General features: G+C 46.9%; 1 protein-coding gene across 2 annotated transcripts in view; it reads right to left on the reverse strand.

Annotated features, from left to right (window-relative positions):
* LOC140597580 (uncharacterized) overlaps positions 1–15,897 on the reverse strand; it is a 28,517-nt gene extending 12,620 nt beyond the window's left edge. The window contains exons 1-7 of one of the 2 annotated variants that reach the window (XM_072746428.1): positions 15,769–15,891; positions 13,109–13,237; positions 10,652–10,780; positions 7,995–8,123; positions 5,538–5,666; positions 2,881–3,009; positions 424–552 (exon numbers count right to left, since the gene is read on the reverse strand). In XM_072746428.1, the coding sequence (XP_072602529.1) occupies positions 424–552; positions 2,881–3,009; positions 5,538–5,666; positions 7,995–8,123; positions 10,652–10,780; positions 13,109–13,237; positions 15,769–15,823 (829 nt within the window). In that variant the 5' untranslated portion in view covers positions 15,824–15,891. Of the gene's footprint in view, positions 1–423; positions 553–2,880; positions 3,010–5,537; positions 5,667–7,994; positions 8,124–10,651; positions 10,781–13,108; positions 13,238–15,768 lie in introns of both variants that reach the window. The other variant, XR_011999422.1, reaches the window with a different exon arrangement.
* Between the last annotated feature and the right edge of the window lie 1,662 nt (positions 15,898–17,559).

Raw genomic sequence — 17,559 nt, forward strand, 5'->3', positions numbered from 1 at the left:
CCAAATGTTACCTCACAACCCCTCCCATGAAATCTGACCAAATTAGAGTTCTCAATGCGATTTCACAATTTTGGCCACAAACTAATGACTGACCTTTCAAGTTAAGATGTGGACACATGAAACATAAAGAATACGGCTTAGGAGGTCTGTCTCTACGATGGCACCCCGAGCAAAACTGAATAATGATTCTGTTTTGCGTGTGTGGAGAGAGCAAAAGAGCAAGTGTAAGGAGGAGAGGGGCAGAGGGAAAGGAAGAGAGAATACGAAGCAGGCTCCATGCTGAATATGGGTGAATCTGATAACCTTGAGGTCATGACCGGAGCTGAAACCCAGGAGGCAGAGACTTAGCTGACAGAAACACCCAGGTGCCCCTAGGACAAGATTTCTTGAGGCTATTATTTAATGAATCAATTTTCATGTTACCCTCCGGCCTGTCGTCTGTTGGCTGAACTCTTCTGTTTCGGCGGATTGCAAAGAGCTTTCGCCGTGCTCCTGGGCAGATGTACCCAGGTTGTCTGCTATATTCAGGTTCGGTTGTTATCACAGCAGCTCCTGGTAAATAAATGGACATAGAAAGAGCTGTTGACTGACAGGTTGTTGTTAGAAGAGCCTCGAAAATTAAGGAGTCAATCCCATTTACAACTGCACCCAAAAGCATAAGCTACCCGGGAATAAACCTAACCAAAGAGGTAAAGGATCTGTACCCTAAACACCACAGAACGTTCCTGAAAGAAATCGAGGAAGGCATCAAGAGAAGGAAAAAGGTTCCATGCTCATGGAGAGGAAGAATTAATATTGTGAAAATGTCCATGCTACCCAGGGCAATTTACACATTTCACGCAATCCCTAACAAAATACCGGGGACTTTCTTCAGAGAGTTGGAACAAACCATCTTAAGATTCTAGTGTGGAACCGGAAAAGACCCCAAAGAGCCAGGGGACTATTCAAAACGAAGGCCACAGCTGGGGGCATCACGAGGCCCGATTCCAGGTTGTACTACAAAGCCGTGGCCATCGAGACAGTGTGGTAGTAGCACAAACACAGACCCATAGATCAATGGAACCGAGTAGCGCATCCAGAAGTGGACCCTCAACTTTATGGTCAACTAATATTCGCGAAAGCTGGAAAGACTATCCCTGGATAAAGACAGTGTCTTCCATAAAGGGTGCTGGGAACACTGGACATCCACATGCAGAAGAAGGAAGCTAGACCATTCTCTGACACGACACACAGGGAAAAACTCAAAAAGCATGAACGATCTAAATGTGAGACAAGAATCCATCCAAATCCGAGAGGCGAACAGAGGCAACACCGTTTTTCAACTTGGCCACAGCAACATCTCGCAAGATACGTCCGCCAAGGCAAGACAAACAAAAGCAACAAGGAATTATTGGGACTTCAGCCAGATCGAAAGCTCCTGCGCAGCAAACAACAGTCCACAAAAGTAAAAGACAACCTACAGAACGGGAGAAGATATTTGCAGACGACCGCTCAGTCAAAGGGCTAGTGTCCAAGATCTATAAAGAACATACTCAACTCAAGAGCAGAGAAACAAACAATCCGATCGTGAAACGGAAAAAGATCCAAACAGAAATCTCACAGGGGAAGACAGAGACACGGCCAACAAGCACATGAGAACATGCCCCGCAAGCTGACCATCAGGGAACTACAGATCCACACCCCCAGGTGATACCACCTCACACCTGCGGGAATGGGGAAAAGTCACGAGACAGGAAACAACAAATGTTGGAGAGGACGCGGACAAGGGGGAACCCTCTTGCACTGTAGGTGGGAATGTGAACAGGTGCAGCCACTCCGGAAAACTGTGTGGAGGTTCCTCAAAGAGTTAAGAACAGATCTTTCCTCCGGGCCAGCAATGGCACTGCTGGGGTTATACCCCAAAGCTAAAGATGCGGTGAAATGCGGGGACACCTGCACCCCGATGTTTATGGCAGCAATGTCCACAATAGCCAAACTGTGGAAGGAGTCTCGGAGTCCTTCGAGAGATGAATGGATAAAGAAGATGTGGTCCACGGCTACAACGGAATATAACTCAGCCGTGAGAAACGACAAATACCCACCATTAGCTCCGACGTGGATGCACCTGGAGGGACTTATGCTGAGTGAAATAAGTCCATCGGAAAAGGACAAACTTGATATGGTCTCATTCATTTGGGGAATATAAAAACTAGTGAAGGCAATAAAGGGAAAGGGGAAAATGAAGGAAAATATCAGTGAGGGTGACAAAACAGGAGACACACCGAACTCTGGGAACTGAACAAGGGGTAGTGGAAGGGGAGGTGGGCGGGCGGTTGGGGCGACTGGGTGATGGCCCCTGATGGGGGCACTTGGCGGGATGAGCACTAGGTGTTATGCTATATGCTGGCAAATTGAACTCCAATAAAAAAATGTAAAAACAGAAAACATTTTGCTAATACTTAACACGGACTAGTATGTCCAAATGTTACCTCACAACCCCTCCCATGAAATCGGACCAAATTAGAGTTCTCAATGCGATTTCACAATTTTGGCCACAAACTAATGACTGACCTTTCAAGTTAAGATGTGGACACATGAAACATAAAGAATACGGCTTAGGAGGTCTGTCTCTACGATGGCACCCCGAGCAAAACTGAATAATGATTCTGTTTTGCGTGTGTGGAGAGAGCAAAAGAGCAAGTGTAAGGAGGAGAGGGGCAGAGGGAAAGGAAGAGAGAATACGAAGCAGGCTCCATGCTGAATATGGGTGAATCTGATGACCTTGAGGTCATGACCAGAGCTGAAACCCCGGAGGCAGAGACTTAGCTGACAGAAACACCCAGGTGCCCCTAGGACAAGATTTCTTGAGGCTATTATTTAATGAATCAATTTTCATGTTACCCTCCGGCCTGTCGTCTGTTGGCTGAACTCTTCTGATACGGAGGATGGAAAACATTTTTGGCCATGCTCCAGGGCAGGTGTACCAAGGGTTTCTTCGAGATTCAGGTTCGGTTGTTATCACTCCAGCTCCTGGGAAATAAATGGACATAGAAAGAGCTGTTGACTGACAGGTTGTTGTTAGAAGAGCCTCGAAAATTAAGGAGTCAATCCCATTTACAACTGCACCCAAAAACATAAGCTACCCGGGAATAAACCTAACCAAAGAGGTAAAGGATCTGTACCCTAAACACCACAGAACGTTCCTGAAAGAAATCGAGGAAGGCATCAAGAGAAGGAAAAAGGTTCCATGCTCATGGAGAGGAAGAATTAATATTGTGAAAATGTCCATGCTACCCAGGGCAATTTATATATTTCACGCAATCCCTATCAAAATACTGGGGACTTTCTTCAGAGAGTTAGAACAAACCATCTTAAGATTCTAGTGTGGGGGATCCCTGGGTGGCGCAGCGGTTTAGCGGCTGCCTTTGGCCCAGGGCGCGATCCTGGAGATCTGGGATCGAATCCCACGTCGGGCTCCCGGTGCATGGAGCCTGCTTGTCCCTCTGCCTATGTCTCTGCCCCATTCTCTCTCTCTGTGCGACTATCGTTAATAAATAAAAATAAAAAAAAATAAGATGCTAGTGTGGATACTGAAAAGACCCCAAAGAGCCAGGGGACTATTCAAAACGAAGGCCACAGCTGGGGGCATCACAAGGCCCGATTTCAGGTTGTACTACAAAGCCGTGGCTATCAAGACAGTGTGGTAGTGGCACAAAAACAGACCCATAGCTCAATGGAACCGAATAGCGAATCCAGAAGTCGACCCTCAACTTTATGGTCAACTCTATTCGAGAAAGCTGGAAAGACTATCCCTGGAAAAAGACAGTCTCTTCAATAAAGGGTGCTGGGAACACTGGACATCCACATGCAGAAGACGGAAGCTAGACCATTCTCTGACACCACACACAGGGAAAAACTCAAAAAGGATGAAAGATCTAAATGTGAGACAAGAATCCATCCAAATCCGAGAGGTGAACAGAGGCAACACCGTTTTTCAACTTGGCCACAGCAACATCTCGCAAAATACGTCTGCCAAGGCAAGAGAAACAAAAGCAACGAGGAATTATTGGGACTTCAGCCAGATCGAAAGCTCCTGCGCAGCAAAAGAAACAGTCCACAAAAGTAAAAGACAACCTACAGAACGGGAGAAGATATTTGCAAACGACCGCTCAGACAAAGGGCTAGTGTCCAAGATCTCTAAAGAACATACTCAACTCAAGAGCAAAGAAACAAACAATCTGATCATGAAACGGGCAGAAGACCCGAACAGAAATCCCACAGGGGAAGACAGAGACACGGCCAACAAGCACATGAGAACATGGCCCGCATCACTGGCCATCAGGAAACTACAGATCCAAACCCCCATGAGATACCACTTCACACCGGCAGGAATGGGGAAAAGTCACGAGACAGGAAACAAGAAATGTTGGAGAGGACGCGGACAAAGGGGAACCCTCTTGCACTGTAGGTGGGAATGTGAACAGGTGCAGCCACTCCGGAAAACTGTGTGGAGGTTCCTCAAAGAGTTAAGAACAGATCTTCCCTCCAGCCCAGCAATGGCACTGCTGGGGATTCACCCCAAAGCTGAAGATGCGGTGAAATGCGGGGACACCTGCACCCCGAAGTTTATGGCAGCAATGTCCACAATAGCCAAACTGTGGAAGGAGCCTCGGGGTCCATCGAGAGATGAATGGATAAAGTTGATGTGGTCCACGGCTACAACGGAATATTACTCAGCCGTGAGAAACGACAAATACCCATTAGCTCCGACGTGGATGCACCTGGAGGGACTTATGCTGAGTGAAATAAGTCCATCGGAAAAGGACAAACTTGATATGGTCTCATTCATTTGGGGAATATAAAAACTAGTGAAAGGCAATAAAGGGAATGGGGAAAATGAAGGAAAATATCAGTGAGGGTGACAAAACAGGAGACACACCGAACTCTGGGAAGTGAACAAGGGGTAGTGGAAGGAGAGGTGGGCGGGCGGTTGGGGCGACTGGGTGATGGGCACTGATGGGCGCACTTGGCGGGATGAGCACTGGGTGTTATGCTATATGCTGGCAATTTGAGCTCCAATAAAAAAATGTAAAAACAGAAAACATTTTGCTAATACTTAACACGGACTAGTATGTCCAAATGTTACCTCACAACCCCTCCCATGAAATCTGACCAAATTAGAGTTCTCAATGCGATTTCACAATTTTGGCCACAAACTAATGACTGACCTTTCAAGTTAAGATGTGGACACATGAAACATAAAGAATACGGCTTAGGAGGTCTGTCTCTACGATGGCACCCCGAGCAAAACTGAATAATGATTCTGTTTTGCGTGTGTGGAGAGAGCAAAAGAGCAAGTGTAAGGAGGAGAGGGGCAGAGGGAAAGGAAGAGAGAATACGAAGCAGGCTCCATGCTGAATATGGGTGAATCTGATAACCTTGAGGTCATGACCGGAGCTGAAACCCAGGAGGCAGAGACTTAGCTGACAGAAACACCCAGGTGCCCCTAGGACAAGATTTCTTGAGGCTATTATTTAATGAATCAATTTTCATGTTACCCTCCGGCCTGTCGTCTGTTGGCTGAACTCTTCTGTTTCGGCGGATTGCAAAGAGCTTTCGCCGTGCTCCTGGGCAGATGTACCCAGGTTGTCTGCTATATTCAGGTTCGGTTGTTATCACAGCAGCTCCTGGTAAATAAATGGACATAGAAAGAGCTGTTGACTGACAGGTTGTTGTTAGAAGAGCCTCGAAAATTAAGGAGTCAATCCCATTTACAACTGCACCCAAAAGCATAAGCTACCCGGGAATAAACCTAACCAAAGAGGTAAAGGATCTGTACCCTAAACACCACAGAACGTTCCTGAAAGAAATCGAGGAAGGCATCAAGAGAAGGAAAAAGGTTCCATGCTCATGGAGAGGAAGAATTAATATTGTGAAAATGTCCATGCTACCCAGGGCAATTTACACATTTCACGCAATCCCTAACAAAATACCGGGGACTTTCTTCAGAGAGTTGGAACAAACCATCTTAAGATTCTAGTGTGGAACCGGAAAAGACCCCAAAGAGCCAGGGGACTATTCAAAACGAAGGCCACAGCTGGGGGCATCACGAGGCCCGATTCCAGGTTGTACTACAAAGCCGTGGCCATCGAGACAGTGTGGTAGTAGCACAAACACAGACCCATAGATCAATGGAACCGAGTAGCGCATCCAGAAGTGGACCCTCAACTTTATGGTCAACTAATATTCGCGAAAGCTGGAAAGACTATCCCTGGATAAAGACAGTGTCTTCCATAAAGGGTGCTGGGAACACTGGACATCCACATGCAGAAGAAGGAAGCTAGACCATTCTCTGACACGACACACAGGGAAAAACTCAAAAAGCATGAACGATCTAAATGTGAGACAAGAATCCATCCAAATCCGAGAGGCGAACAGAGGCAACACCGTTTTTCAACTTGGCCACAGCAACATCTCGCAAGATACGTCCGCCAAGGCAAGACAAACAAAAGCAACAAGGAATTATTGGGACTTCAGCCAGATCGAAAGCTCCTGCGCAGCAAACAACAGTCCACAAAAGTAAAAGACAACCTACAGAACGGGAGAAGATATTTGCAGACGACCGCTCAGTCAAAGGGCTAGTGTCCAAGATCTATAAAGAACATACTCAACTCAAGAGCAGAGAAACAAACAATCCGATCGTGAAACGGAAAAAGATCCAAACAGAAATCTCACAGGGGAAGACAGAGACACGGCCAACAAGCACATGAGAACATGCCCCGCAAGCTGACCATCAGGGAACTACAGATCCACACCCCCAGGAGATACCACCTCACACCTGCGGGAATGGGGAAAAGTCACGAGACAGGAAACAACAAATGTTGGAGAGGACGCGGACAAGGGGGAACCCTCTTGCACTGTAGGTGGGAATGTGAACAGGTGCAGCCACTCCGGAAAACTGTGTGGAGGTTCCTCAAAGAGTTAAGAACAGATCTTTCCTCCGGGCCAGCAATGGCACTGCTGGGGTTATACCCCAAAGCTAAAGATGCGGTGAAATGCGGGGACACCTGCACCCCGATGTTTATGGCAGCAATGTCCACAATAGCCAAACTGTGGAAGGAGTCTCGGAGTCCTTCGAGAGATGAATGGATAAAGAAGATGTGGTCCACGGCTACAACGGAATATAACTCAGCCGTGAGAAACGACAAATACCCACCATTAGCTCCGACGTGGATGCACCTGGAGGGACTTATGCTGAGTGAAATAAGTCCATCGGAAAAGGACAAACTTGATATGGTCTCATTCATTTGGGGAATATAAAAACTAGTGAAGGCAATAAAGGGAAAGGGGAAAATGAAGGAAAATATCAGTGAGGGTGACAAAACAGGAGACACACCGAACTCTGGGAACTGAACAAGGGGTAGTGGAAGGGGAGGTGGGCGGGCGGTTGGGGCGACTGGGTGATGGCCCCTGATGGGGGCACTTGGCGGGATGAGCACTAGGTGTTATGCTATATGCTGGCAAATTGAACTCCAATAAAAAAATGTAAAAACAGAAAACATTTTGCTAATACTTAACACGGACTAGTATGTCCAAATGTTACCTCACAACCCCTCCCATGAAATCGGACCAAATTAGAGTTCTCAATGCGATTTCACAATTTTGGCCACAAACTAATGACTGACCTTTCAAGTTAAGATGTGGACACATGAAACATAAAGAATACGGCTTAGGAGGTCTGTCTCTACGATGGCACCCCGAGCAAAACTGAATAATGATTCTGTTTTGCGTGTGTGGAGAGAGCAAAAGAGCAAGTGTAAGGAGGAGAGGGGCAGAGGGAAAGGAAGAGAGAATACGAAGCAGGCTCCATGCTGAATATGGGTGAATCTGATGACCTTGAGGTCATGACCAGAGCTGAAACCCCGGAGGCAGAGACTTAGCTGACAGAAACACCCAGGTGCCCCTAGGACAAGATTTCTTGAGGCTATTATTTAATGAATCAATTTTCATGTTACCCTCCGGCCTGTCGTCTGTTGGCTGAACTCTTCTGATACGGAGGATGGAAAACATTTTTGGCCATGCTCCAGGGCAGGTGTACCAAGGGTTTCTTCGAGATTCAGGTTCGGTTGTTATCACTCCAGCTCCTGGGAAATAAATGGACATAGAAAGAGCTGTTGACTGACAGGTTGTTGTTAGAAGAGCCTCGAAAATTAAGGAGTCAATCCCATTTACAACTGCACCCAAAAACATAAGCTACCCGGGAATAAACCTAACCAAAGAGGTAAAGGATCTGTACCCTAAACACCACAGAACGTTCCTGAAAGAAATCGAGGAAGGCATCAAGAGAAGGAAAAAGGTTCCATGCTCATGGAGAGGAAGAATTAATATTGTGAAAATGTCCATGCTACCCAGGGCAATTTATATATTTCACGCAATCCCTATCAAAATACTGGGGACTTTCTTCAGAGAGTTAGAACAAACCATCTTAAGATTCTAGTGTGGGGGATCCCTGGGTGGCGCAGCGGTTTAGCGGCTGCCTTTGGCCCAGGGCGCGATCCTGGAGATCTGGGATCGAATCCCACGTCGGGCTCCCGGTGCATGGAGCCTGCTTGTCCCTCTGCCTATGTCTCTGCCCCATTCTCTCTCTCTGTGCGACTATCGTTAATAAATAAAAATAAAAAAAAATAAGATGCTAGTGTGGATACTGAAAAGACCCCAAAGAGCCAGGGGACTATTCAAAACGAAGGCCACAGCTGGGGGCATCACAAGGCCCGATTTCAGGTTGTACTACAAAGCCGTGGCTATCAAGACAGTGTGGTAGTGGCACAAAAACAGACCCATAGCTCAATGGAACCGAATAGCGAATCCAGAAGTCGACCCTCAACTTTATGGTCAACTCTATTCGAGAAAGCTGGAAAGACTATCCCTGGAAAAAGACAGTCTCTTCAATAAAGGGTGCTGGGAACACTGGACATCCACATGCAGAAGACGGAAGCTAGACCATTCTCTGACACCACACACAGGGAAAAACTCAAAAAGGATGAAAGATCTAAATGTGAGACAAGAATCCATCCAAATCCGAGAGGTGAACAGAGGCAACACCGTTTTTCAACTTGGCCACAGCAACATCTCGCAAAATACGTCTGCCAAGGCAAGAGAAACAAAAGCAACGAGGAATTATTGGGACTTCAGCCAGATCGAAAGCTCCTGCGCAGCAAAAGAAACAGTCCACAAAAGTAAAAGACAACCTACAGAACGGGAGAAGATATTTGCAAACGACCGCTCAGACAAAGGGCTAGTGTCCAAGATCTCTAAAGAACATACTCAACTCAAGAGCAAAGAAACAAACAATCTGATCATGAAACGGGCAGAAGACCCGAACAGAAATCCCACAGGGGAAGACAGAGACACGGCCAACAAGCACATGAGAACATGGCCCGCATCACTGGCCATCAGGAAACTACAGATCCAAACCCCCATGAGATACCACTTCACACCGGCAGGAATGGGGAAAAGTCACGAGACAGGAAACAAGAAATGTTGGAGAGGACGCGGACAAAGGGGAACCCTCTTGCACTGTAGGTGGGAATGTGAACAGGTGCAGCCACTCCGGAAAACTGTGTGGAGGTTCCTCAAAGAGTTAAGAACAGATCTTCCCTCCAGCCCAGCAATGGCACTGCTGGGGATTCACCCCAAAGCTGAAGATGCGGTGAAATGCGGGGACACCTGCACCCCGAAGTTTATGGCAGCAATGTCCACAATAGCCAAACTGTGGAAGGAGCCTCGGGGTCCATCGAGAGATGAATGGATAAAGTTGATGTGGTCCACGGCTACAACGGAATATTACTCAGCCGTGAGAAACGACAAATACCCATTAGCTCCGACGTGGATGCACCTGGAGGGACTTATGCTGAGTGAAATAAGTCCATCGGAAAAGGACAAACTTGATATGGTCTCATTCATTTGGGGAATATAAAAACTAGTGAAAGGCAATAAAGGGAATGGGGAAAATGAAGGAAAATATCAGTGAGGGTGACAAAACAGGAGACACACCGAACTCTGGGAAGTGAACAAGGGGTAGTGGAAGGAGAGGTGGGCGGGCGGTTGGGGCGACTGGGTGATGGGCACTGATGGGCGCACTTGGCGGGATGAGCACTGGGTGTTATGCTATATGCTGGCAATTTGAGCTCCAATAAAAAAATGTAAAAACAGAAAACATTTTGCTAATACTTAACACGGACTAGTATGTCCAAATGTTACCTCACAACCCCTCCCATGAAATCTGACCAAATTAGAGTTCTCAATGCGATTTCACAATTTTGGCCACAAACTAATGACTGACCTTTCAAGTTAAGATGTGGACACATGAAACATAAAGAATACGGCTTAGGAGGTCTGTCTCTACGATGGCACCCCGAGCAAAACTGAATAATGATTCTGTTTTGCGTGTGTGGAGAGAGCAAAAGAGCAAGTGTAAGGAGGAGAGGGGCAGAGGGAAAGGAAGAGAGAATACGAAGCAGGCTCCATGCTGAATATGGGTGAATCTGATAACCTTGAGGTCATGACCGGAGCTGAAACCCAGGAGGCAGAGACTTAGCTGACAGAAACACCCAGGTGCCCCTAGGACAAGATTTCTTGAGGCTATTATTTAATGAATCAATTTTCATGTTACCCTCCGGCCTGTCGTCTGTTGGCTGAACTCTTCTGTTTCGGCGGATTGCAAAGAGCTTTCGCCGTGCTCCTGGGCAGATGTACCCAGGTTGTCTGCTATATTCAGGTTCGGTTGTTATCACAGCAGCTCCTGGTAAATAAATGGACATAGAAAGAGCTGTTGACTGACAGGTTGTTGTTAGAAGAGCCTCGAAAATTAAGGAGTCAATCCCATTTACAACTGCACCCAAAAGCATAAGCTACCCGGGAATAAACCTAACCAAAGAGGTAAAGGATCTGTACCCTAAACACCACAGAACGTTCCTGAAAGAAATCGAGGAAGGCATCAAGAGAAGGAAAAAGGTTCCATGCTCATGGAGAGGAAGAATTAATATTGTGAAAATGTCCATGCTACCCAGGGCAATTTACACATTTCACGCAATCCCTAACAAAATACCGGGGACTTTCTTCAGAGAGTTGGAACAAACCATCTTAAGATTCTAGTGTGGAACCGGAAAAGACCCCAAAGAGCCAGGGGACTATTCAAAACGAAGGCCACAGCTGGGGGCATCACGAGGCCCGATTCCAGGTTGTACTACAAAGCCGTGGCCATCGAGACAGTGTGGTAGTAGCACAAACACAGACCCATAGATCAATGGAACCGAGTAGCGCATCCAGAAGTGGACCCTCAACTTTATGGTCAACTAATATTCGCGAAAGCTGGAAAGACTATCCCTGGATAAAGACAGTGTCTTCCATAAAGGGTGCTGGGAACACTGGACATCCACATGCAGAAGAAGGAAGCTAGACCATTCTCTGACACGACACACAGGGAAAAACTCAAAAAGCATGAACGATCTAAATGTGAGACAAGAATCCATCCAAATCCGAGAGGCGAACAGAGGCAACACCGTTTTTCAACTTGGCCACAGCAACATCTCGCAAGATACGTCCGCCAAGGCAAGACAAACAAAAGCAACAAGGAATTATTGGGACTTCAGCCAGATCGAAAGCTCCTGCGCAGCAAACAACAGTCCACAAAAGTAAAAGACAACCTACAGAACAGGAGAAGATATTTGCAGACGACCGCTCAGTCAAAGGGCTAGTGTCCAAGATCTATAAAGAACATACTCAACTCAAGAGCAGAGAAACAAACAATCCGATCGTGAAACGGAAAAAGATCCAAACAGAAATCTCACAGGGGAAGACAGAGACACGGCCAACAAGCACATGAGAACATGCCCCGCAAGCTGACCATCAGGGAACTACAGATCCACACCCCCAGGAGATACCACCTCACACCTGCGGGAATGGGGAAAAGTCACGAGACAGGAAACAACAAATGTTGGAGAGGACGCGGACAAGGGGTAACCCTCTTGCACTGTAGGTGGGAATGTGAACAGGTGCAGCCACTCCGGAAAACTGTGTGGAGGTTCCTCAAAGAGTTAAGAACAGATCTTTCCTCCGGGCCAGCAATGGCACTGCTGGGGTTATACCCCAAAGCTAAAGATGCGGTGAAATGCGGGGACACCTGCACCCCGATGTTTATGGCAGCAATGTCCACAATAGCCAAACTGTGGAAGGAGTCTCGGAGTCCTTCGAGAGATGAATGGATAAAGAAGATGTGGTGCACGGCTACAACGGAATATAACTCAGCCGTGAGAAACGACAAATACCCACCATTAGCTCCGACGTGGATGCACCTGGAGGGACTTATGCTGAGTGAAATAAGTCCATCGGAAAAGGACAAACTTGATATGGTCTCATTCATTTGGGGAATATAAAAACTAGTGAAGGCAATAAAGGGAAAGGGGAAAATGAAGGAAAATATCAGTGAGGGTGACAAAACAGGAGACACACCGAACTCTGGGAACTGAACAAGGGGTAGTGGAAGGGGAGGTGGGCGGGCGGTTGGGGCGACTGGGTGATGGCCCCTGATGGGGGCACTTGGCGGGATGAGCACTAGGTGTTATGCTATATGCTGGCAAATTGAACTCCAATAAAAAAATGTAAAAACAGAAAACATTTTGCTAATACTTAACACGGACTAGTATGTCCAAATGTTACCTCACAACCCCTCCCATGAAATCGGACCAAATTAGAGTTCTCAATGCGATTTCACAATTTTGGCCACAAACTAATGACTGACCTTTCAAGTTAAGATGTGGACACATGAAACATAAAGAATACGGCTTAGGAGGTCTGTCTCTACGATGGCACCCCGAGCAAAACTGAATAATGATTCTGTTTTGCGTGTGTGGAGAGAGCAAAAGAGCAAGTGTAAGGAGGAGAGGGGCAGAGGGAAAGGAAGAGAGAATACGAAGCAGGCTCCATGCTGAATATGGGTGAATCTGATGACCTTGAGGTCATGACCAGAGCTGAAACCCCGGAGGCAGAGACTTAGCTGACAGAAACACCCAGGTGCCCCTAGGACAAGATTTCTTGAGGCTATTATTTAATGAATCAATTTTCATGTTACCCTCCGGCCTGTCGTCTGTTGGCTGAACTCTTCTGATACGGAGGATGGAAAACATTTTTGGCCATGCTCCAGGGCAGGTGTACCAAGGGTTTCTTCGAGATTCAGGTTCGGTTGTTATCACTCCAGCTCCTGGGAAATAAATGGACATAGAAAGAGCTGTTGACTGACAGGTTGTTGTTAGAAGAGCCTCGAAAATTAAGGAGTCAATCCCATTTACAACTGCACCCAAAAACATAAGCTACCCGGGAATAAACCTAACCAAAGAGGTAAAGGATCTGTACCCTAAACACCACAGAACGTTCCTGAAAGAAATCGAGGAAGGCATCAAGAGAAGGAAAAAGGTTCCATGCTCATGGAGAGGAAGAATTAATATTGTGAAAATGTCCATGCTACCCAGGGCAATTTATATATTTCACGCAATCCCTATCAAAATACTGGGGACTTTCTTCAGAGAGTTAGAAAAAACCATCTTAAGATTCTAGTGTGGGGGATCCCTGGGTGGCGCAGCGGTTTAGTGGCTGCCTTTGGCCCAGGGCGCGATCCTGGAGATCTGGGATCGAATCCCACGTCGGGCTCCCGGTGCATGGAGCCTGCTTGTCCCTCTGCCTATGTCTCTGCCCCATTCTCTCTCTCTGTGTGACTATCATTAATAAATAAAAATAAAAAAAAATAAGATGCTAGTGTGGATACTGAAAAGACCCCAAAGAGCCAGGGGACTATTCAAAACGAAGGCCACAGCTGGGGGCATCACAAGGCCCGATTTCAGGTTGTACTACAAAGCCGTGGCTATCAAGACAGTGTGGTAGTGGCACAAAAACAGACCCATAGCTCAATGGAACCGAATAGCGAATCCAGAAGTCGACCCTCAACTTTATGGTCAACTCTATTCGAGAAAGCAGGAAAGACTACCCCTGGAAAAAGACAGTCTCTTCAATAAAGGGTGCTGGGAACACTGGACATCCACATGCAGAAGACGGAAGCTAGACCATTCTCTGACACCACACACAGGGAAAAACTCAAAAAGGATGAAAGATCTAAATGTGAGAAAAGAATCCATCCAAATCCGAGAGGTGAACAGAGGCAACACCGTTTTTCAACTTGGCCACAGCAACATCTCGCAAAATACGTCTGCCAAGGCAAGAGAAACAAAAGCAACGAGGAATTATTGGGACTTCAGCCAGATCGAAAGCTCCTGCGCAGGAAAAGAAACAGTCCACAAAAGTTAAAGACAACCTACAGAACGGGAGAAGATATTTGCAAACGACCGCTCAGACAAAGGGCTAGTGTCCAAGATCTCTAAAGAACATACTCAACTCAAGAGCAAAGAAACAAACAATCTGATCATGAAACGGGCAGAAGACCCGAACAGAAATCCCACAGGGGAAGACAGAGACACGGCCAACAAGCACATGAGAACATGGCCCGCATCACTGGCCATCAGGAAACTACAGATCCAAACCCCCATGAGATACCACTTCACACCGGCGGGAATGGGGAAAAGTCACGAGACAGGAAACAACAAATGTTGGAGAGGACGCGGACAAAGGGGAACCCTCTTACACTGTAGGTGGGAATGTGAACAGGTGCAGCCACTCCGGAAAACTTTGTGGAGGTTCCTCAAAGAGTTAAGAACAGATCTTCCCTCCAGCCCAGCAATGGCACTGCTGGGGATTCACCCCAAAGCTGAAGATGCGGTGAAATGCGGGGACACCTGCACCCCGATGTTTATGGCAGCAATGTCCACAATAGCCAAACTGTGGAAGGAGCCTCGGGGTCCATCGAGAGATGAATGGATAAAGTTGATGTGGTCCACGGCTACAACGGAATATTACTCAGCCATGAGAAACGACGAATACCCACCATTAGCTCCGACGTGGATGCACCTGGAGGGACTTATGCTGAGTGAAATAAGTCCATCGGAAAAGGACAAACTTGATATGGTCTCATTCATTTGGGGAATACAAAAACTAGTGAAATGCAATAAAGGGAATGGGGAAAATGAAGGAAAATATCAGTGAGGGTGACAAAACAGGAGACACACCGAACTCTGGGAAGTGAACAAGGGGTAGTGGAAGGAGAGGTGGGCGGGCGGTTGGGGCGACTGGGTGATGGGCACTGATGGGCGCACTTGGCGGGATGAGCACTGGGTGTTATGCTATATGCTGGCAATTTGAGCTCCAATAAAAAAATGTAAAAACAGAAAACATTTTGCTAATACTTAACACGGACTAGTATGTCCAAATGTTACCTCACAACCCCTCCCATGAAATCTGACCAAATTAGAGTTCTCAATGCGATTTCACAATTTTGGCCACAAACTAATGACTGACCTTTCAAGTTAAGATGTGGACACATGAAACATAAAGAATACGGCTTAGGAGGTCTGTCTCTACGATGGCACCCCGAGCAAAACTGAATAATGATTCTGTTTTGCGTGTGTGGAGAGAGCAAAAGAGCAAGTGTAAGGAGGAGAGGGGCAGAGGGAAAGGAAGAGAGAATACGAAGCAGGCTCCATGCTGAATATGGGTGAATCTGATGACCTTGAGGTCATGACCAGAGCTGAAACCCCGGAGGCAGAGACTTAGCTGACAGAAACACCCAGGTGCCCCTAGGACAAGATTTCTTGAGGCTATTATTTAATGAATCAATTTTCATGTTACCCTCCGGCCTGTCGTCTGTTGGCTGAACTCTTCTGATACGGAGGATGGAAAACATTTTTGGCCATGCTCCAGGGCAGGTGTACCAAGGGTTTCTTCGAGATTCAGGTTCGGTTGTTATCACTCCAGCTCCTGGGAAATAAATGGACATAGAAAGAGCTGTTGACTGACAGGTTGTTGTTAGAAGAGCCTCGAAAATTAAGGAGTCAATCCCATTTACAACTGCACCCAAAAACATAAGCTACCCGGGAATAAACCTAACCAAAGAGGTAAAGGATCTGTACCCTAAACACCACAGAACGTTCCTGAAAGAAATCGAGGAAGGCATCAAGAGAAGGAAAAAGGTTCCATGCTCATGGAGAGGAAGAATTAATATTGTGAAAATGTCCATGCTACCCAGGGCAATTTATATATTTCACGCAATCCCTATCAAAATACTGGGGACTTTCTTCAGAGAGTTAGAACAAACCATCTGAAGATTCTAGTGTGGGGGATCCCTGGGTGGCGCAGCGGTTTAGTGGCTGCCTTTGGCCCAGGGCGCGATCCTGGAGATCTGGGATCGAATCCCACGTCGGGCTCCCGGTGCATGGAGCCTGCTTGTCCCTCTGCCTATGTCTCTGCCCCATTCTCTCTCTCTCTGTGTGACTATCATTAATAAATAAAAATAAAAAAAAATAAGATTCTAGTGTGGATACGGAAAAGACCCCAAAGAGCCAGGGGACTATTCAAAACGAAGGCCACAGCTGGGGGCATCACAAGGCCCGATTTCAGGTTGTACTACAAAGCCGTGGCCATCAAGACAGTGTGGTAGTGGCACAAAAACAGACCCATAGATCAATGGAACTGAATAGCGAATCCAGAAGTCGACCCTCAACTTTATGGTCAACTCTATTCGAGAAAGCAGGAAAGACTATCCCTGGATAAAGACAGTCTCTTCAATAAAGGGTGCTGGGAACACTGGACATCCACATGCAGAAGACGGAAGCTAGATCATTCTCTGACACCACACACAGGGAAAAACTCAAAAAGGATGAAAGATCTAAATGTGAGACAAGAATCCATCCAAATCCGAAAGGCGAACAGAGGCAACACCGTTTTTCAACTTGGCCACAGCAACATCTCGCAAGATACGTCCGCCAAGGCAAGAGAAACAAAAGCAACGAGGAATTATTGGGACTTCAGCCAGATCGAAAGCTCCTGCGCAGCAAAAGAAACAGTCCACAAAAGTAAAAGACAACCTACAGAACGGGAGAAGATACTTGCAAACGACCGCTCAGACAAAGGGCTAGTGTCCAAGATCTCTAAAGAACATACTCAACTCAAGAGCAAAGAAACAAACAATCTGATCATGAAACGGGCAGAAGACCCGAACAGAAATCCCACAGGGGAAGACAGAGACACGGCCAACAAGCACATGAGAACATGGCCCGCATCACTGGCCATCAGGAAACTACAGATCCAAATCCCCATGAGATACCACTTCACACCGGCGGGAATGGGGAAAAGTCACGAGACAGGAAACAACAAATGTTGGAGAGGACGCGGACAAGGGGGAACCCTCTTGCACTGTAGGTGGGAATGTGAACAGGTGCAGCCACTCCGGAAAACTGTGTGGAGGTTCCTCAAAGAGTTAAGAACAGATCTTCCCTCCAGCCCAGCAATGGCACTGCTGGGGATTCACCCCAAAGCTGAAGATGCGGTGAAATGCGGGGACACCTACACCCCGAAGTTTATGGCAGCAATGTCCACAATAGCCAAACTGTGGAAGGAGCCTCGGGGTCCATCGAGAGATGA

This window comes from Vulpes vulpes, unplaced genomic scaffold (assembly GCF_048418805.1).
Source record: "Vulpes vulpes isolate BD-2025 unplaced genomic scaffold, VulVul3 u000000854, whole genome shotgun sequence".
NCBI classification, from domain to species: Eukaryota; Metazoa; Chordata; class Mammalia; order Carnivora; family Canidae; genus Vulpes; species Vulpes vulpes.